The 21,130-nt window shown below is 35.3% G+C and overlaps 3 protein-coding genes across 7 annotated transcripts; 1 reads left to right on the top strand and 2 right to left on the bottom strand.

The window, feature by feature from the left end:
• Positions 1-6,146: 6,146 nt before the first annotated feature.
• Positions 6,147-11,036, bottom strand: LOC123872978 (V-type proton ATPase subunit D). The gene is made up of 6 exons (XM_045917605.1): positions 10,871-11,036; positions 10,667-10,784; positions 9,594-9,741; positions 8,664-8,879; positions 8,251-8,381; positions 6,147-7,789 (listed from the first exon to the last, which is right to left on the bottom strand). The coding sequence occupies exons 1-6, from the start codon at positions 10,909-10,911 to the stop codon at positions 7,703-7,705; spliced, it is 741 nt and encodes a 246-aa protein (XP_045773561.1). The 5' UTR covers positions 10,912-11,036; the 3' UTR covers positions 6,147-7,702.
• Positions 11,037-11,370: 334 nt separating this feature from the next.
• LOC123872977 (zinc finger protein 214-like) lies at positions 11,371-15,668 on the top strand. 3 transcript variants are annotated; one of them, XM_045917603.1, is made up of 5 exons: positions 11,371-11,671; positions 12,575-13,002; positions 13,632-14,110; positions 14,462-14,710; positions 15,640-15,668. In XM_045917603.1, the coding sequence occupies exons 1-4, from the start codon at positions 11,498-11,500 to the stop codon at positions 14,695-14,697; spliced, it is 1,317 nt and encodes a 438-aa protein (XP_045773559.1). In that variant the 5' UTR covers positions 11,371-11,497; the 3' UTR covers positions 14,698-14,710; positions 15,640-15,668. The 3 variants fall into 3 exon arrangements, with proteins under 3 accessions (XP_045773559.1, XP_045773560.1, XP_045773558.1); XM_045917604.1 differs by lacking the exon at positions 15,640-15,668 and having other exon boundaries at positions 12,575-12,999; positions 14,462-14,763; XM_045917602.1 differs by lacking the exon at positions 15,640-15,668 and having other exon boundaries at positions 14,462-14,763.
• Positions 15,669-16,184: 516 nt separating this feature from the next.
• LOC123873241 lies at positions 16,185-19,949 on the bottom strand. Of its 3 annotated transcripts, none has more exons than XM_045918007.1 (6): positions 19,610-19,949; positions 19,046-19,207; positions 18,471-18,633; positions 18,119-18,175; positions 17,297-17,531; positions 16,185-16,270 (listed from the first exon to the last, which is right to left on the bottom strand). In XM_045918007.1, the coding sequence occupies exons 1-6, from the start codon at positions 19,805-19,807 to the stop codon at positions 16,216-16,218; spliced, it is 870 nt and encodes a 289-aa protein (XP_045773963.1). In that variant the 5' UTR covers positions 19,808-19,949; the 3' UTR covers positions 16,185-16,215. The 3 variants fall into 3 exon arrangements, with proteins under 3 accessions (XP_045773963.1, XP_045773965.1, XP_045773966.1); XM_045918009.1 differs by having other exon boundaries at positions 18,119-18,169; XM_045918010.1 differs by lacking the exon at positions 18,119-18,175.
• Positions 19,950-21,130: the final 1,181 nt, after the last annotated feature.

Below are 21,130 nucleotides of genomic sequence, written 5' to 3'. Positions count from 1 at the left end.
TTACACATGCTATCTGTGAAATTATCAAAGAAGAGAAATATTATGAAGACCGTTGAACGCGTGTAGTGAGAGTAGGTAGGTAGGTACCTATGTGGCAAGGTAATGCATAAAAACGCAATAAACCGAGCTTGCACGGAATACACCACCTGTCTTGGTAACCACCTGTCTACAAGTTAGTTTTTTAAACCCCGACCCAAAAAGAGGGGTTTTATAATATTGGCGTCACTCAGAAAAGCAGGTATTATTTAAATATTTTTATCGAATTATTGGAATGTCCTCTCCAAAACCAACACAAAAAAACACAAGTTTAATGTGTAAGGTTATCCGAGAGTTTTAATCTAAACAAACTAATGCCAAAATAAACTATTTAATTAGAGTGTGATTGCTATCACAACATCTAATTATCCAGTTCACAATCCAAATACCGAAAATATGCGATATCGCCCCGAATCTCGGAAGGAGACTGAACTAAAACCTTCAAAACACCCGTATTTATGCAAGTTCAATCTTGTTGGCCTCCTAGTAACAGATTGTATGACATCGAATGAGCCAAATATCGATTTTACCAAACTACCTTCATCAGCTAAATTAATAATTTTATATTATTTTTGACAACTCAAATCAGCTTTTTAAAAATAACCTTACAGTTCGGCCGTCCTGAATTTAACACGCCCTCGTGTTTCTAAATAATCTTGTCATGTCAGTCGCGGGCTTCCTTGCCCTAAGTCAAATCCAAATCATGGGCTATCCTGCCCTCCGTCAAATCATTAAAACCTACCCCTGAACTGCCGAACTCTCAGTTTTAATATCAAGTCAACAATAAATCCAAACGACTAACTTCTCATTCGATGTATACAAAATCTGAACCACTCATTGCAAATTACTTTCCAATTCACAAAAGACTAAATTATTAAAAAAAATCTAAAAATTTTAATTACCAAATCAAACTCAATAAAAATTTTAATCAAATGTGGGTTGTTTACAAAAAGATACCAAAGCGAAATTAAGACAACGTGAGACACGTCCCGCTTCTGAATTATTGGCGTCACTCAGAAAAGCAGGTATTATTTAAATATTTTTATCGAATTATTGGAATGTCCTCTCCAAAACCAACACAAAAAAACACAAGTTTAATGTGTAAGGTTATCCGAGAGTTTTAATCTAAACAAACTAATGCCAAAATAAACTATTTAATTAGAGTGTGATTGCTATCACAACATCTAATTATCCAGTTCACAATCCAAATACCGAAAATATGCGATATCGCCCCGAATCTCGGAAGGAGACTGAACTAAAACCTTCAAAACACCCGTATTTATGCAAGTTCAATCTTGTTGGCCTCCTAGTAACAGATTGTATGACATCGAATGAGCCAAATATCGATTTTACCAAACTACCTTCATCAGCTAAATTAATAATTTTATATTATTTTTGACAACTCAAATCAGCTTTTTAAAAATAACCTTACAATAAGTTTGACGTGTGTATCTGAGTATCTGTCAGTGGCATCGTAACTCCTAAACTAATGAACTGATTTCAATTTAGTTTTTTTTGTTTGAAAGGTGGCTTGATCGAGAGTGTTCTTAGCTATATGTGGCTATATTATTCCAAGAAAATCGGTTCAGCCGTTTGAAAGTTATCAGCTCTTTTCTAATTACTGTAACCTTCACTTGTCGGGGGTGTTATAAATTTTTAATTTACACTTGTGTTCCGATTTAAAAGCCTCGATAGCTCAACGGTTGAGGAGCGGACTGACTTCCGAAAGGTCGTCGCGTCGTCGGTTCAAACCCCAACCGTTGCATTATTGTTGTACCCACTCCTGGCACAAGCTTTACGCTTAGGTAATTGGAGGGGAAAGGGGAGCATTAGTCCTGATTAGCCTGCCTAATATTCTTTATAAAAAAAAAAAAAACAATATTATAGATACCTAGGTAGGTTCTCCTGCGAGCTTTGCTTTCATCCTCTATTTGGGGACTAAAGGTTTGAGTTTGAGTTTGAGGACTTAAGGGTGGAACTTTCTAAAACCGTGACACACGTATTCCTTATGGCTTATAAGTTGATAGATCAGTCCAATAATAGTTTAGTCAGTCAGGACAAGTTTATGTATCTAGGAATGTAGATTATATTTTGTGAAGGTACCTTTCTTTCTAACTAACATAATTATTATTTTAGATATTTCGATTGGTAAACTTCGGAGATGGAAGGGTTCGGTAGGTATACTTATCTCACATTGAAATTTCAAACCCCCTATAATTTTCCCAAATTATTTTCAATTTTTTTTTGATTCCAGTGATGTCATTATATGCAACTATTCCAACATGTCGATAGCTTTAATTGTTACTGAAATAATCGGCTGTGACAGACGGACGGTCAAAGTCACATTATAAGGGTTCCATTTTTACCATTTCGGTACGGAACCCCAAAAGGTTGTTTTAGGTAATATTTTTCCATCAAACAGTTTTACTCTTTAAGCTTCACAATAATTCACATATCCAATGAAAACGTATCACTACCTAAATTAAACCGAGAGTTCATACAGATTAATATGTCATTAATACCTTATCCAAATCGGAATAAATCGTACGAAAACCACCTCTGTTTTATGAAAGAAAAGGTTGAATTTCCCACAAACAATAGTAACAGGGAAACCTCCGAAATTCAAGGTAAACATAAATTAAACTTTAATGTACTGAAAATACAGTCGAATTTTTAATGAGAGATTGTAGAGGCCATTGCCACAAACACACGGGCCAATGCCACAAACACATGTTGGCGGTGCATGACCAGTTAAATTGACCTACCCCGCCTCCCTTGCTGGATTGGAATGGTTGATGAAAGGTGTTTTCGTGGGGTGAAGTAGGGGTCACGTTGGCTGGCCTGCGTTATTTGAGCCAGGCCGGGGGGCGTAGGAACGGAATCAATGAACTCGGTCGACTCGACCGACAAAAGGACGTTTCGCCTGGCAGGTAATTAACTTAATATGGATCCTTTTTTTCTAAAACATAAACACTTTTAGATGGATGATTGAATTTCACTCACACGCGGTCTAGAAATTTCCATAGATTTTTGGGATTTAAAATCTAATTAAAATAAATAGGTAAGTAAAATAAAATATTTGAAGGCTTTGACTTTAAAAAAGGGAAAAAGTAAGAAAAATACCGGTGTACCACATGCCACGTGGAATAATACCACATGTATGGTATGGCATATTATTGTAAATTGAATACTTGAAAAGAGCAACCGCCGAGTTTCTTGCTAGTTCTTCTCGGTAGGAACGGCTTTCCGAACCAGTGGTAGATTATTTTGACGATTCAAAAGCACTTGTAAAAGTTTAATTGAATAAAAATATTTTGAATTGAATTGTATTAGTTTAACGGTCAATTAGTGCAAGTCGGACTCGACTCGCACACTTAGGGTTCCGTACGTACCATCGTACAAGATATATAACTTTTATGTGCAACACTGAAAGTTAATGACGGACAGCGCCATCTACAAGTGATTTAGTCAACTAATTCTTTGATCTAGAATACATTTTTTTGTGTTGTGACTACAAATTCACGTTTTTCAGATGTTTTCCTTTACTTGTGCTATAAGACCTATTTAGTAACTTTACAGTAAATAATAATTAACGTTAGAATATATTCGAGTAGGTACCTATGTTATAGGTACCTACCTCGTCTTATAAATTTTGTTTGTAGGTATGTATTAAATATTATGGAAACTGCAGAGGACGTTCAACTTATAAAATTATAAAATGTGAATATGACATCACTTTTAAAGTTCTAACAATGGCATCTAAATGTCGACGAATTTAATTAACCACTTCTCATAATCACACAAATAAGAAGGTAGGTATCTACCTAATACTTCTTTTAAAGTTGTAGTTAACTAAATTATAACTTTATAACTTTACATACTACTACATATATACTTTACATACTAAGTAAAATGTAGTAACTTAAAGTAGGTACGTGGGTAAGTTACTTATTTAGAAATAACTTAAAAGAACACCCAACTAAGGAATGGCCCGCAATGGGTTGTGATGAGGATAATGACGAAACAAATAGGTACCTACTTGACCTACGAATAATTTCTAGGTATAGTACGCGACAGGCCGACATGGCAACAGGGGTGGGGATGCCGCGCAAATCCGCACAGCCCCCACGCTAACCCGGTGCAGGATAGCGCGGATGTCAAGCGGGTGTGCGGGGCGTCCCCCGCCTCATACCTTGATTGCCATGTTAACGTGTCGCGAGCTGTAGGTACTAATTTATTTATTTTCAAAAAGAATATTAGCCATGCTAATCATGACTAATACTCCCCTTTGCCCTAAGCTTGTGCCAGGAGTGGGTACTACAATAGTGCAACGGATGGGGTTTGAACCGCCGACATTTCGGAATTCAGTTCGCTCCTCAACTGTTGAGCTATCGAGGGCCGAGGCTATTTTTAACTAGATGATGCCCGCGACTTCGTTCGCGTCGATATAGGTTTCCGAAATCCCGTGGGAACTTAGAGAACTTAGAGCCTCAATAGCTCAACCGGTAAAGGAGTGGACTGAAAACCGAAAGGTCGACGGTTCAAACCCCGCCCGTTGCACTATTGTCGTACCTACTCCTAGCACAAGCCTGACGCTTAGTTGGAGAGGAAAGGGGAATATTAGTCATTTAACATGGCTAATATTCTTTTTTTTTTAAAGAAAAAGAAAAAAAGAACTGTTTGATTTTCCGGGACAAAAAGTAGCCTATGCGTATATGCCTAGTGTATGTAATCCTGGTTATTATCAGCCAAATCCGTCCAGTAGTTTTTGCGCGAAGGAGTAACAAAGATACACACATACACACACACACACACACACACACACACATACACACAAACTTTCGCCTATATAATATTAGTGTGATTAATTCAATACGATTTGAATGTAGGTAGACTACCTAGTCTACCTACATTCAAATAAAGTAAAAGTAACTAAAGTAGATAGTATTAGGTACCAACCTATCCGTGGTGTATCCTTCAGCTTTCAAGGAAACCTCAAACGGTGTCGTTTTGTACGTTTATTCGAGGGGAAATTCTAAACTATACGACTATAAATTACGCGAGATTAAATTGCTCCAGATAGGGGGCGACACGAATTTGACCTAGAAAGATGAGAAACGGGATTGAAACACGAAAAAAATGGCGGCCCGATTCTCGAATATTGAGAAAAACATCGCTTTACTAACTAAATATTTTAAATTGATTTCAAATTACGTAGCCAACGTAGGTTTTTTTTTTTATTCATTATGGGCAAGCGCTTGACCACAATCACACCTGATGGAAAGTGATGACGTGGGTTAGATGAGACGCGTTTAGCTAACTGGCTAACTGGTAGACCCTGGCTGTGGTTACCTGAACAATATTGTATATTTGTATACTTACTTGTACACTTACTTTTAGTGCTGTGATAGCCTAGTGTTAAGAGGTCTGCCTGTTGTAGGGAGGTCGGTGGTTCGATCCCGGGCACGCACCTCTAACTTTTCAAAGTTTTAAGCTTATTAAGCAATTAAATGTCCCTAGCTTCAACAATGCAGGAAAACATTGTGAGGAAACTTGCATGTCTGAGAATTTTCTCATAGTTGTGTGAAGTCTACCAAGCCGCACTTAGCCAGCGCAGCGTGGTAGACTGTGGTCAAAACCGTTGTCATTCTGAGAGAAGACCTGTACTCAGTAGTGGGCCGGCGATGGGCTGATGAATATGAACATTAATTATCCAATTAAGTTTTTGGATTTAACAGTAGATAAGTATGTTTTTTTATTCAAGCTAGCTTGCGATCTCTTCTGATGGTAAGTGACGATCCAGTCTACGACGAAAGCGGATATTCGCCCGGCTTCTAGTTTCTACGCGGCATCATTTATCGGCCGGAAGGGTGGTATTTGACCACGGCCGAAACCCACCATACCGGAAAAGCGCAAGCACTCCAAACAAATTTTAAAATCTAAAAATCAGTGATACTGAATTTTTTATTTTCTTTACATCCAATTTACTATACTAGAAGTTTATCAACGTTTGGTTGTACATACTAAGCACGCGTATGATGGCGTAACTCGATGTCGAATTTCGTTTTCCAAAACCATATCTAGAGATCATTATCAAAATAAAACCACAATTTCGTCAATAATATTTTATTTAATATATCATTTCACCAACTTGTATTTACATGTCTGCTTAACATAATCTATGAAAAAACATTTCAAGGGCAATTAAATACTTTATCGAGTTTACCTTAGTATTAGGGGCCCGCGTAGAACGGAAAATACCGTAAGGTCGATATTTTACTATACATCAGAAGGTACTAGAGGAGTTTATTGACGGACAATGAAATATCTACCTTATCCAATTATAATAGAATTGTAATTACATATTGTGCCAGTTGAAAAGGTGATGGGCCAAGAATAAAAAATGCAGCCGCTGCAAATTTTATCTTTATTCCAATTGTATAAAGTCGATATTTAATCATTGTAATTTTTAAGTTAGAAACTACTGGAGGCATTTGCAGTTCATTTTGCGTTGGCCTAATACTAAAGGCGTACGAACATTAGGGATTTAAAATCCGTCTATAATAGATTTTTCTTGATATCTTTTTAATCAAACGCATCGCAATGTTTAAACTATGGATGTATCTTGTTTCATATTTTTTAAGCACCGCAAAAATCCGCCTCTTTCTTTTGTTTAAAGTTCGAGCTAATATCATGCGTTTTAATTTCATGTTTGATAATCGATTTCAGTAAAATTTGGCGAATTTTAGGTATTAATGATGTAAATTTCGATCTAGGTTACTGGTTTTTTTTTGATATCCAGACTGACAGGCGAAAACATTTTCAGCACACGTTATGGTGTTTAGGCACTAAAATATACTGCACCTACAAAATGCGAAAGAAAATCGTAACATAAAATTGCGGGTAGTTCGAAATTCTTAGACATATTTTTTACTGTATTTATTTGAACATTTTACATTTAACCTTATTTATTAAAGAAAAAGTGGATTAAAATCTCTATTTTCATTTTTTTAGCACACTTAAAAGAAAAGCTGGAATGCTTATAAATAAGATAACTACTGAAAAAACCCAATGCGTATAATTTGATTTTAAACCGTAACGCAAAGGTAATAAGTTACAATATCAAGCGAATAACAATGACGTTATAATTAGGTATGTACAGAATACAGATGTGTGAACACTGTAATATCAATTTCTTAACGCAGTCAAAATGTGGAAGCCTTCGAGAAACAAATCACAAATATTGGTGCAAATGTTGGATCAAATGTTATTTGGATTACCCGCAGTAATCGTTTCATAAGTTCGCCTTAACAATAATAATGTCTTACGTAAAATAAAATACTGTAGGATAAGTTTTTTGTGCAGACCAAATGGCACGTAATATTAAATTGGATCAAACGTTGGCTCCAATATAGTTGATTTTTTAAACTAACATCTTTGTTGAAACTGTCAGTCAGTAAATAGGTAACCTAACTAAAAGTGCCTACCCATGCTTCGAAGTCCCTGCATGCCACTGGGCTCCATATCATTTTTGTAGAGCAAACATTTGTTCCTATGTTACCATCATTGATCAAACATTGGCTCCAATGTAAATGCGGATCTAACATTGGCTCCAATTTGACTGCTCACTACTAACAGGTTATATAGAATTGCACGGCGACCGTGCCTAGAAGAGCAAGTCTTCGTCGCCCTCGTCGAGTAAGTTTGCGATGTCGCGCACGTCCCTGCCCTGTTCTTTCATTTTTAATTTTCTCTGTAAAAAAAAACAAATCATTGTTATACTCAATATAATATTTAAATGAAAAACTTAAAAATCAAACTGTATTTGATGGTAGAAAGGAAAGATGTGATAGTCTTGTGGTTAAAACGTCCTCTTCCTATTCGGGAGGGGGTTCAAACCCAGGCACACACCTCTTTTTGGAGTTAGTCGTGTTTCAAGCAATTAAGTCACTTTAAAACATCGTTAAGAAACCTGTGTGCCTGAGAGTTCTCCATAATGTTCCCAAAAGTGTGTGAAGTTTGCCAATCTGCAGTTGGCCAGCGTGGTGGACTATGCCCTAACTAAACCCTTCTCGTTCTGAGAGAAGACCTGTGCTTAGTAGTGGGCCAGCAATCATGATGATGATGATGGGTGCACCTAGATATCTATTGCCTACATAGTAGAAAGGTGAAGGAGTAACCATAATATTATTATGTAGGTAGATGCATACTCACCGCCTCAGCCTTGTCTTTGATGATCTTCTTTTTATCCTGGATCTTCTTGAGCCGGTAGAACTCCTCGCGCTCCAGCTCGTCCAGCTCGGAGATGATGTACGCCAGAGTACGCTCCAGGCGAGGGATGATCACTGGTTACATAAAATAACTGATCAATTATATATATGTCAGAAATCAGAACATGCAGAAGGTAGGGTCGCCCAGATAATTGCAAAAAAAAATACGCTTACTCTTAGTTTACTTGTAAAAGGGTTGTAACACAAACAAATGGACAGTCGGATTGATGGACTAGAGTCAAGACATATCTATAAAGAGTTCCTTGTTTGACTACAGAACAAAAATATGCTGGTAATGGTTTCTTTTAATTTGCAACAAACCTAACTTCAATATCAATAATTATGGGAATTGCTCACCATGCTCAATAGCATTGACACGTCGGTTGGTGATCTTAATGACCTCATCCAGAGTCACAAATGACGTTTGGAGTGACGCCAACTCCACTAGCAGCTTGACTGCACTCTGGAAGTTCTTTTTGAGCTTGGCTAGCTGTTGACCTCCTCTCGCTAGACCGGCTAGCTCATATGTGTCTGAACCATCTTGGTATGACTCAAAAATTGGAAGAGTGACACCTGAAATGATTAATAATAGGATCTATGAAAACATGTCCACACAATTTGTATTTGTTATTTGATTTCTGTGTAGAAGTTTGATTTCTATTTCTAGATTTATTGATGTAGAATCACATATTGTTTGGTCCCGGAAAAGGGATTTACCTCAGCAAGTGCTGATGTGTGAGTTGGATGAACAAGTTTGGTCCTTAGCCTAGCCACCAGGGCACCAGACGCTATATGAAGGCAATCAGTCAGTCTGATGTAACCTCCACACCTCCCCAGCCATTAACTAAGGATTCTTGTATTAATAATATTTATTTTATATATTTAATTAATCCTACTAATATTATAAATGTGAAAGTGTGGATGTTTGGATGTTTGTTACAGAATCACGCAAAAACTACTGGACAGAATTGGCTGAAATTTGGAATGGCAATAGATTATACCCTGGATTAACACATAGGCTACTTTTAATTCCAGAAAATCAAAGTGTTCCTTTGTCATTTTATAATTCTAGTACTCTAAGAGGACCTATTCTATGTATTAATGTGCCTTATTCACAACCTTGAATTGGAAGCTGGAAGAAATCTCTGTTTAGAAATAAACATTTCCAGTGTAACTTAATTTATTAATTACAAAGCAATACATTACATTTACAATTACACAGTTACAATTTTGGTACATACATGAAAAATAAAAATAAATAAAATCAAAATCTGATCTAAAACATACCAGCAACATTGTCTTTCTTGGAGCGAATCTTAATTTGTGCCTTGGTGACATTTTGTAGTACCACCTGGTTAAAGTCGCCCGTTGTGAACTTGGCCTCTGCAAGGGAGAATGCTGCTTCTTTCATCACCTCACCCATAAGGGTTTTAGTCTGAAATATATTTTAAAACACTGGTCAAGTATGAGTTGGACTCCCTACCAAGGGTTCGGTACTATCTTGCATTTTTTTTTTTTGATATTTCTAGGCTATCTGCAATCAGTCATTTATGTGGACTATAATCAGATTATATGAGTGTGTTAAGGGTTCGTTCCTACAAGATATAACACTAACTTTTTAATTTACAAGGCAGCCATTTTGAAATTTGCCATCTTTTTTATTACTTGTTGTTATATTGGCAATAGAAATAAACACTGACAATTACAACTTTCTACCTATTATGGATCATGTGATACAGCTCAGACAGATGGATGGATATACAGACAAACAGACATTGGAGGCTTAGAAATAAGGTTGTGTTGGCCCCCTTTGGGTACGGATACTATAGAATCCCAAATATTATATTATATATATATTATATTGGCTTTTTTTTTCACATTACATGTGCGCTGTATGGTATGCAACTTCCTGACTGCACTTCTTGTTTTACAATTAGTGTGCAAGACATTTTTGGATTGGATCCATACTAATCCATACTTATTATAAATGTGAAAGTGATAGTCTATGTGTAACCGAAAGGTACAGTGAAAGTTTGCTACCAGGACATAGGGCTCAGGTCTTGTATTTAATAATAATTTTAATTATTTTTAGGTAACATTTTTTTAATATTTCATAGTTTAGCTTCTTCAACTGCTAAAGCGCTGAAGTTTTACATGCTCGGGCATATTAATTATTCATACTTAATAAAAAATTTCAAAACCAGGTCAGTTTTGTTTTTCTTTTATTAAGTATTTATTTCATTTTCGGTTACTGCTAATCGATGTCGATTTAATATTTTTTAAGAAGCAGGCATAATTAGGGCTGCAAAAATTGAGGATACTTCGACGCACAAACGTCAAATTAGAACATCATATCTTACCTCGATAATTTTGCTCAAAATCATACGAAATCTGACTTGTAAGGCATCTGCCTTCTTTTTCAGCAACCCGTGACCTTTAACTGCACCAGCCAGACGGGCTTTTATTAACATTTGAGCACTAAAAACCAAAATAAAGATGTTTAAAGATAACAGCATCCATGCTTATTGTACACCATTTATATCTATGTGGAAGTTAGCACTTACCCCCGGGATGGGAAAATCGCTAATTTTTCTTTCCCAGACATATTGATTCAGGAAATTATTAACGTTTTATCCCAATTTCAGGATTTTAGTACTTTTACTCCCTACCCCAATCACCTGATGAGTGATGACAGAAGACAAATTATTGATAAAAGTATGTCTATGGTTGGTCTTGTGATCTCGTCAAAAATTTCTTATGGTACAAGTATCCAAAATCCAAATGTTCTGTTCTGTATGAAAAACAGGCAAACTTGAGTTTTTGATCGAGCTTCACAGTTTTCCTGAATATTACAGGGAAAATGCCAAAATGGGTGCTAGAAGACCTAGACCCTTTGAGATAATAAAGTATGTAATACTTTTGTCTTTTGTCAAGATTTTTTTTTGTGTTTGCAACTATAGAGTACATTTTGTTGCAACAAATATGCTGACAGCACTAAACCGGAAACGCATTTTTCTCTATGCATTTTTCTGTTAATGAATGTCAAAAATTTTGACATTGACATTTCGTATTTTGTGTTTTGTTGTTGATCAACAGGGAATTGCAATGCCAGCTCAAATATTATTAAAATACTAAAATTTACGGGACAAATTAAAACTACAGCTTTTACAAAACCTAATGTGATATACGGGATGTCTGAAACTCGAAGAACTTTACTTAAGAACTTGAATTTACATGACGAAAACAGTATCATAAGTTTGTGTAGAATATGCCTTGAAGATGGGGCTAGAATTCCAATATTTGAAATAGATGACGAAGAGAATTACGATACCCTAACTAAACTATCGTTATGTTTGAGAGAAAAGGTATGTTTCTTTATCTCAACCAATAATATTCACCTATCCTATATATGGATATGAAAACTGTAAAAAGATTGACAACTCGATGAAACCCGAAAGTTCGTACATTCATCACATAAGGTATTATTAGTACAGTTGCCCAGCGATACTGCCAATCCTCCTCTTCACATTGTTTTAGCAAAGACACTGAGCCAACAGTTTAGAACTAGTGCCCGCGCTTTAGTGCAAGTAAGACCTAGAGTTCGAGGTTAATGTTAAAATCACAATCTTGAACTGGAATTCGAACGTGCAGAATCAAATTCGCCCTTTTGCATCTGTGTCATGAGGGCCGTGGTAAAAACCAATAAATAATAATTATTATATAGGTAGGTCATTAATTTTCGAAATATGTATACAAGGATATAAATGACCCTGAAATATAAACATCAGGACGTTTCCAGGAGAAAAAAATGTTTTTGTCAACTTTAAAATAGTAGTTTCCACTTTTAGAGCGCATATAACTGTTGTAAGTTTAGTATGGTTATAAAAATACACACAGCTATACTTAAATTTTGAAACAATCAGGGTACACACATCTTGAACATGAACATGAAAGAGTCAAAAAGGAAAACATTATTCTACCTTCTTCTTCTTTTTTACTTCTTTCTTTGCTTCTTCTTATTTTACTTTCTTATAGGTTTTAGTTCTGTTTAAGAAATAAAGAGCACCAAAATTAATAGCAACAATCAAGGCTATGGAAATCTACCTTTTGCATGTTTTAAGTTCCAACACACACAACCATTTAAAAAAAACTTGTTTTCTTAATTTGACTTGACTAATTTTTTAAAATTATTGTTTCCTTATTTGACTCTTTTTACTAAAAGACTAATTGAAATATAATTTATAAAGATACTTAATTTACTCTTACAGATAGAAGATATTGATGGCTACCCTCGTTTCCTATGTAATGTATGCAGTGACATTCTAGATAGTGCATACAACTTCATAAATAAATACAAAGACACATGTAAAATATTGCAAAGTGGCATTGATATACTTAAACAAGACACTGAGGTACCAATAATTGAGAATGGACTTGTAGATGAAGAAATAAAAGTAGATAATATTAAAACTGAAATCCAAGACTCTAGAACTGATAATAGCGATGATGATTTTAGTGATGAGGACAAAGAATTTCTGGTACCTTTAAAGTTAAAAGTTAAGTTAAAGGAAGAAAATGAAACAAAACCAGTTAGAAAAACAAGGAATCACACCTCTACCAATACTAAACAGGTGACAAATAAAATAGCCTCCTCAATATTAGAGGGTCAGTTTGCATGGAATGGCGACAAATGGTGGTAATATTATTTAATTTTTTCATGAATTGTTAAGAATACTAACTTTATTTAGAAGTTATTGCTTTGCACAATGCAATAAAAAATGTTTCCTATGGACAAAGATTGCACCAGATAGTTTTAGACTTGTTAGTTTAGTTTAAACTAGCTTTTCCCGCAATTTTGTCTGTGGTACATACAATATACATTTGTAATTTACAGCCTATGTTACTTCTGTATAAAGTAGCTTTCTAATAGTAAAAAAATTATTCAGTAATTTCAGAGTTTGTCGAATACAGAGAAATAAACTAATGTTTCCTCTATAATATTAGGATACAACTTGTGTGAATAAGTACCACTATAAATTCAGTTTAACTTATTATATCAACTTGAATCTCAGCTTGAAGTGCAAGCTGAGATTCAAGTTAATACTCTATCATAATAAAATTAAATAAATCTTTGTCTATTTTGTCTGTCTAGTAGATGAAGTATGACTGTTGGCTGAATATATTGTAGTCAAACTTGATCTACCAAAATCCAAGGTGAACTAAAAGATAGCTTGACAAGAAAACTTATAACAGCAAGCTAGAGTATTCTTTAACCATGCAATTCTTTATTTGCTAGCCTGTCACTTAATATTCTTTTGGTTTCAGTCTACAATCAAATGCATTAAAACTGGCAAAACAAAAACTCAAATTACTAACAGAAATAAAAGCTGAGCCTGTTAAGAAAAAAAGAATAAAAATTGAGGTACCAAAAGTGAAAGTAGCCAAACCAGACCCTCCAAAACTATGTGATGTGTGTGGTGAAGTATTCAAGAATCAGGAAAAGTTGTGGTCACATAAAAGAAAAGTTCATTACAAAAAAGCTATGCAATGTCCACACTGTGGTAAAATGTTGGCATCTCAATATTATTTAAACAGGCATATAAAGAGAAAACATGAGGAGAGTAGAGATTATATTTGCGCGGCTTGTGGTAGTGGTTTCGCGTACAAAACCGAGTTGCGCAATCACAATCGAAGTGTGCATGAAAAACATTTGCGTCCGAAAAAGCAGTACAAGTGTAAAATCTGTGCTAAGACTTATAAGTGTGCAAAGTCTGTTGTGGTACATGAGAGATCAGTTCATACAGGTAACTTATTATTGTGTATTGTTACAATCTCACCTGGTGGTAAGTGATGATGGCAGTCTAAGGTGGAAGTATACTTTGGTTTGTATAGAGCATCGTACGGAAACGCTCAATTGCTTGGCGGCACAACTTCGCCGGTAGGGTGGTAAGTAGCCATGGCCGAAGCCTCCCACCAAACTGCTTACCATTGCGCCAGGGAGGTTGTCAAAATTTTTTTAGGATTTACTTTTGGTTTTTAGATGTGAAACATGTTGATGGGCTTTTCCTGCATGTTTAGTAGTGAGGGGGGGTGCACATTGCATGATGCACCATACTTTGTCTGTTCCGATGGATTATAGTATCTTTGTTTTTCAGGGCAAAGACCAGCTGTCTGCTCTGTATGTGATAGCAGTTTCTACCACATAGACTATCTGAGAGAGCACATGAGACTCCACACCGGGGAGACTCCATTCAAATGCCCCATCTGTGGGCGAGGCTATGCCCAGCGCTGCAATATGAAGAGCCATCTAAGAATACATCGGGTCTCCGAACTCGACGCCATCACGTTGAGCAAACTTAGACCTAACTATTTGAGGCTACTTAAGGCTTAGCTATGTAAAATAACCAACAATGTATTATAATACGCGACAGGTCGAAATGGTACGATTACCATCTCGACCTGTCGCGTACTACCCCGATGGGGCGGGGACACCCCCCCCCCCCCCCCCCGATGGATAAGAGGGGCGGGGGGCGCCTCGCACACCCGCGCTATCCCGCAACGGGCTAACGAGGGGGCTGTGCGGGTGCCCCACCACGATTGCCATCTGGATCTGTCGCGTACTATACATACGTACATACGAGATGGGTCATTCTGAACAATAATGGTGTTCTATGGAGGTTGTCAAAATTAGTATGACATGCAGTACACTGGCCATCAAATTATACCTAAGCATAAGTGAGTTGTAGCTCACAAATTTTTTTGATCAGAACAACCCATAGTGGTTGTCTTTCCAATTTAGTTAATTCCACCATAGCATCATTTTTTATAAACATTTCTCTACAATATTACCCTTAAAGTTGATTTCAAACTACGGAATATAATATAATATAGATATATAGATAATATAATTAAATGTAATATTATATTACATTTAAGTGTGAACAGTGACATTTAAAAGTAGAGAGCAATATTTATATATTATATTATATTTCCGTAGATTAAAAGCAACTTAAATCTTACTTTATACTACCAACCTTCTTTTTGTAACTTCATATTTATTTAAAGTGTGACCAGCACCAAACAGCTCAGGTTTAGAATCAGTTCTATGTTTGTTAGGGTTCATTGCAAATAAAAAAATATTGGCAAAATGAATTATCTACCTAATATTCCACTATTAATATTGAAACTAAAAATATTTTGTTTATTGTTTTGTGATTATATTTCTGTCAACTTAAAACTAAAGCTAGAAAACTTCCATATAAACAAATATGCATACATCTTTCAGATTTTTTGTAAGGAAATATGAAAAAAAAAAACCTATTTTGAAGTTAATAAAAATCTCAAAATATTATTTTAACTTTTAGATGATGATCATAATATTAATATGTGATACATATAGGTAGGTACTTTGTATAGTTTTTAACTATACATGCAATTTTTATTATTTAAAATTGTGAAACTAAGAAAATTTATATATTTCATTATTAACATAGCCCCTTAAAAAAATGTTATATTATTTAATTTTTCAAAAGGATATCTATTTGTTTTTAGAGCTTTATTGATTTATTATTTTTATTGATTATTATTATTAGGAGATAATAGAAATTTATTTTTAAAATTATTCTCATATTATTAGAAAAAAAACGATTTTATTTATTTTTGTTTAGTGGCTGCTGGTTAAAATATTATATTAAATACTTTAAAATTAAAATTAGCCCATAATAAGTAGGTATTATGTTTATGATGTAAATATTTCAGCAAATTTTTTATATCACAAATAGCGTTATTGTAATGTATTGTAGCTCAAGAAAGGGTTCAATACATTATTATTGTTAACTTTATCTAATTTTAAAATAGTTGATAGAAAATAAACAATTCTTGTTTAAAAAATTCGTTTTTATTGATACTTTTACTGCATAACATTATGAAATCTTGTGCTGCCATTTCTTGTCCATTCCACTAATCTGAAATAATAGAGAATAGAGATTAACGCCTTCAAATTTGCTGCAAAGTGCCGCGCAGAGGCAGCGCGGCTGCAGCGCTGCGGCCGTGCTGCTTTGTAAATCCGTATAAATACAATTGTAAATTAAAAATTTATAACAACCCCGACAAGTGAAGGTTAAGTAACTAGAAAAGAGCTGATAACTTTCAAACGGCTGAACCGATTTTCTTGGATCATAGCTAAGAACACTCGATCAAGCCACTTTTCAAACAAAAAAAAAACTAAATTAAAATCAGTTCATTAGTTTAGGAGCTACGATGGCACAGACGGACACACGGATACATAGATACACACAGCAAACTTATAACACCCTCTTTTTGGGTCGGGGGTTAAAAAACGCGCGACTGCAGCGCTACACGCACAAACTGTTCATTGATCGAAATTAAATGGATTTACGGCCTCCGCGTGGCACTTCGCGGCAAATTTGAAGGCGCCCTAAAGCCAGCCACATATCAGAAGTCAGAAAAAGCGTGCACGAGGGTTCCCAACGCGCCCTAGCCGATTCGCTAAGTGTCTAGGTTGAAATCCATAAAGCGCACTTTGACTTTGCTTAGACTTAAGTTTCAGTTAAGTGAGACAGATTTATGCCAGCGGTATAACGCTGTCTCGTTTCAGTCTGAGCAAAGCTTAACTGCACTCTGTAGATCTCAGCCTAGCACTAAGGTTCACTTCAATTTAAAATACCAATATTCATTTAGTTCATATGTTAGTATTTCTGTCAAATAATTGTGACTACATGCTAATAGTAAGTGTGAGACATCATCTACATTACCACGTACTTCACAATATGGGACAGACCCATTTCTTCAATAGGGCAGATTTTCAACCGTCAAATAACGTTTATCTGTAATATAAATTTGAGATATTGCCAGATTTGCTATACAAAAACTGCCGAACCCTCAAAATTTCTCAGATAAAAGTTATTTGACGATTGAAAAATCGGCCCTTAATGTTTTAAACTTGCCTAATAATACACACTTTTACTTACTCTTTTAAAGACGCAGCTATCTCCATCATACACTTAAGTTTCTGCTCTTCAAGCTGCGTCAAATAGTTGACTCTGCTAACTTCAGTCTCTTGCAGTTTCAGTTCATCACCTTTTAATTTCAACTCCAACGCTTTCAGTCTTAACTCCTCGCTTTTCTGATGTACCCTTTCCTTTTCTAGATCGAGTTTTGTTTTGGCTCTGTAATCTAACGTTTCGGTGTTGCTTGAGTCTTTTTCTGTAGAGATAGATTAGAAAATTGTCATCATTACTGTTACGCTCCGGCTACTCGCTCTGTCTGCCTTCTGGTGCTCTCTAGATCTTTAACTATTTCAATGCAAAAATCACATCGGTATATTCCTTTGCGGCGTGATTGAAGGACAAACCAACAAACAAATCGCACTTAACATATTTTATAACTATCTGTGCCCGCGACTTCGTTCGCGTGGAATAGTGACTTTTCGGGCAGCATATACTCTGTACGTTAAAAATGTTCGCCATGATTCTTTAAATTGACATAACTTTTTTATTTATGAACCGATTGACATGAAATAAACACCAAATCTTAAGTGAAGCTTACTACAATATATTAGTGAAAACCGTATATAAATCGAATAAGCCGTTTCTGATATTAGCGTGCACAAACACACAGACAAACAGACAAACAGACAAAAAAAAATTAATTACAATTTCAGGTTCAGCATCGATATAATAACAACCCCTGCTACTTTTTTTTTATATATTTCCATTGTACAGACACCACTTTTCTACAATTTTATTATATGTATAGATATTGATAGGATGATGCCATGCGATGATAATTACCTTCCTCCTTTATGTCCACTCCTCCAATGTCACTGGAAATATTCTGGGTATCTGAAACATTTTTTAAAATCTAAATATATAAACGGTAAAACTGACTGACTGATTGACTGACTGACTAACTGATCTATCAACGCACAGCTCCAACTACTGGACGGATCAGGCTGAAATTTGGCACATAGATAGCTATTATGATGTAGACATCTGCTAAAAAAAGATTTTTGAAAATTCAACCCCCATTAGAGGTTTGAAATTTGTGTAGTCCACGATTGCCGATTTTTTAAAATCCACATGGACAAAGTCTATCATCTAGTATTACCATAAATCACATAAGCATATAAGTTTTATTACTTACCAAATATGTCATAACAATGAGACGAATCTTGCTTATCTTGGACTCCAAGACTTATGAATTCCCTATTGTCCTCATTAAATCCTTCCAAGTTATCATCAACATTGCTTTCAACAGGGTCCAAGTCTTCACTCAATTTGTCAATCTCTTGTGTTTGATCATATCTCTGAAATGAATACAGAAATATAACATACTTGCGACCAGCCCTGGCTTTGCAGGATTAGCTTACTATGATTTTCGTAGGGATCTCTAATTTTGATACCTTTAATTTTGGTAACTTTAAAAGAAGAGTGAATAGGTATCTTCTAGGCAGGCTTGCTCCACCTTAGAATCCTTGCATCATTTACTACTGTTTGGATGATTGCAGTCAAACGCACGCCTATAAAGTACAAAAAAAACCTATAGTATGTGAGGCGTGAACAAGCACTACATGATCAATCTGACTGACACCCTGCTTATCATCAGCTCTCCATGTATTCGCATTCCATGTGACAGGTCCACACATAAAGACCTAAAGAGTTGGTGTATGGGTTTTGCCAATCAATACTCTATTGGATGCTGTAGACAACAGTCAATACCTTTTCTTCATTAAGAACACCTAATACATCATGAATTGGATAGTTTATCAATTTTAATAACCTCAGTTCTAGTTTTGTAAAATTTGGTTTTTGATTTCCAAATTTTCTTCTTAATACTATATCCGCTTTCCTTTTAGTCTTATTTTTCCAATCTGCCCACATCTGTGAAGGAAGAAATAATTTAACAAAATGCAGTGTGCCATGTCTGTCTGTGTAACCTATTTAGGAATCAACAATTAACATAAAACAACAATAAAAAAATTAACAATTTTTGATGAAAGGACAATGCTCATATAGTATGGGAGAAAACCTAGGCCCTGTGCAAACAAAATGTAACTCAAATTATAGGTGTAGATGAGTAAATAAAATTTATTTACTCTTTTTCAGTATTTAATACTGCTTATGGGGCATCATGACTGCAATTTTGCATTGCCTAGAACAGTATTCAATAAAAATAAACCAAGTATTAAAAACCTTAACAGTTAAAAGTTTCTTTTATCATGAGGAACATGACATTAGCACTTACTAGAATTTTAATATAGGAAAACAAGGGATTTCTCTCACTTTACACCACTTATGAAAATTCTTAACAACTCCATTCTCAACACTATTCAGCTGCACTGCTATACGCTTCCAGAATTTCAGTTTGTTTGTGTCTTTATATACCACCCTCCCATCTAGCAAAGTTCCATCTGTGCTGAGCAAATCCAATAACTTCTTCATCTGAGCTTGGCTCACTCTACCATCTCGGTCCTTACTCATATTTGGTTTACGTGTTAACTGTTATGTTTAATATTTAGTGTCCATGCGAGGCAAATAGCAATTAATATGAATAATTAACTGCATGCCTAAAGTACTCGCCTCACCATCTCCAAAAAAATATACCTATTGAAAAATGAAAAGTGAGAACTAGTAAACAAAAGCAACAAGTGTAAATTAAAAATTTATAACACCCCCGACGATCCAAAGTATTTGAGTTTTCGAAAACATCATTTTCAAATAAATAATTATGTACCTATTTAGGCAACGTCCATCTTGACAGCTTGACATTTGTCTATTGACATAATATTATCAGTGTTGCCAGTGGCAGATAGTCAATTGTAACACGAGACATCTCAAAATGTAACATTTTCACGAGAAAAGTAACATTTCCTTATTTTTCGTGGAAAATAAAAGTAATAAGGTGCACAGGTTAATATGGCACTTTATTATACAAAAATTTAAACAGTTTTCTTGTCCCATTAGTTAAGCTTAAAAAGAATCGTAATAATAATTGTTGATTGAATAAATTGACTGCTGATCCTGAAAAAGAAAAACAAATCAATATGTAAAATAATAATATAACAACGGATTTAGAAATGTCTTTGAATAGCTATAACTTATTTTGTTAATCAATTTATAATACAAGTGTAAATTAAAAATTTATATCACCCCAACAAGTGAAGGTTACATTAACTAGAAAAGAGCTGATAACTTTCAAGCGGCTGAACCGGTTTTCTTTGATTATAGCTAAGAACACTCTCCATCAAGCCACCTTTCAAACAAAAAAACTAAATTAAAATCGGTTCATTAGTTTGAGAGCTACGATGCCATACACAGATACACACGTCAAACTTATAACACCCCTCTTTTTGGATCGGGGGTTAAAAAGATTAAAATCGTCTTATATCGGGCGATCTGGCAACACAGGACTGTTTGAGTTTGAGAGGCTACGCACTAGGTGGACTTTGTCTGTGTAGCGTTTGATGGCGCGCGTGTGGTGCCTTTTTGGAGCGTTTTTTTTTTTTGTTAAAAGTGGCTGGTTTTTGTGTTTCACTGGCGTTTTTGGTGCTAGAACCATGCTGGAACTAACTGGGAAGCGCTCTTAAGGGGCGCCGTGCGTATGTCGGCGAGCGCCGGCACAGACGAAGTCCTTACTTATATAGTTTCCCTAACTTGAAAATATCTACAAACTTGACATTGGCTAATCTTTGTAAAGCCAGACGAGAGAATAAAAAAAAAACGCACTAGGTAGGTACGCAGTGAACAAAATTACGCGGGAATTTCAAATTCGTTTTGTTAACTGAACAATACTAGGTAGGTACC

The sequence above is a fragment of the Maniola jurtina genome, chromosome 16, assembly GCF_905333055.1.
Source record: "Maniola jurtina chromosome 16, ilManJurt1.1, whole genome shotgun sequence".
In the NCBI taxonomy this organism is placed as follows: Eukaryota; Metazoa; Arthropoda; class Insecta; order Lepidoptera; family Nymphalidae; genus Maniola; species Maniola jurtina.
This window is presented reverse-complemented; position numbering and strand designations above follow the sequence as displayed.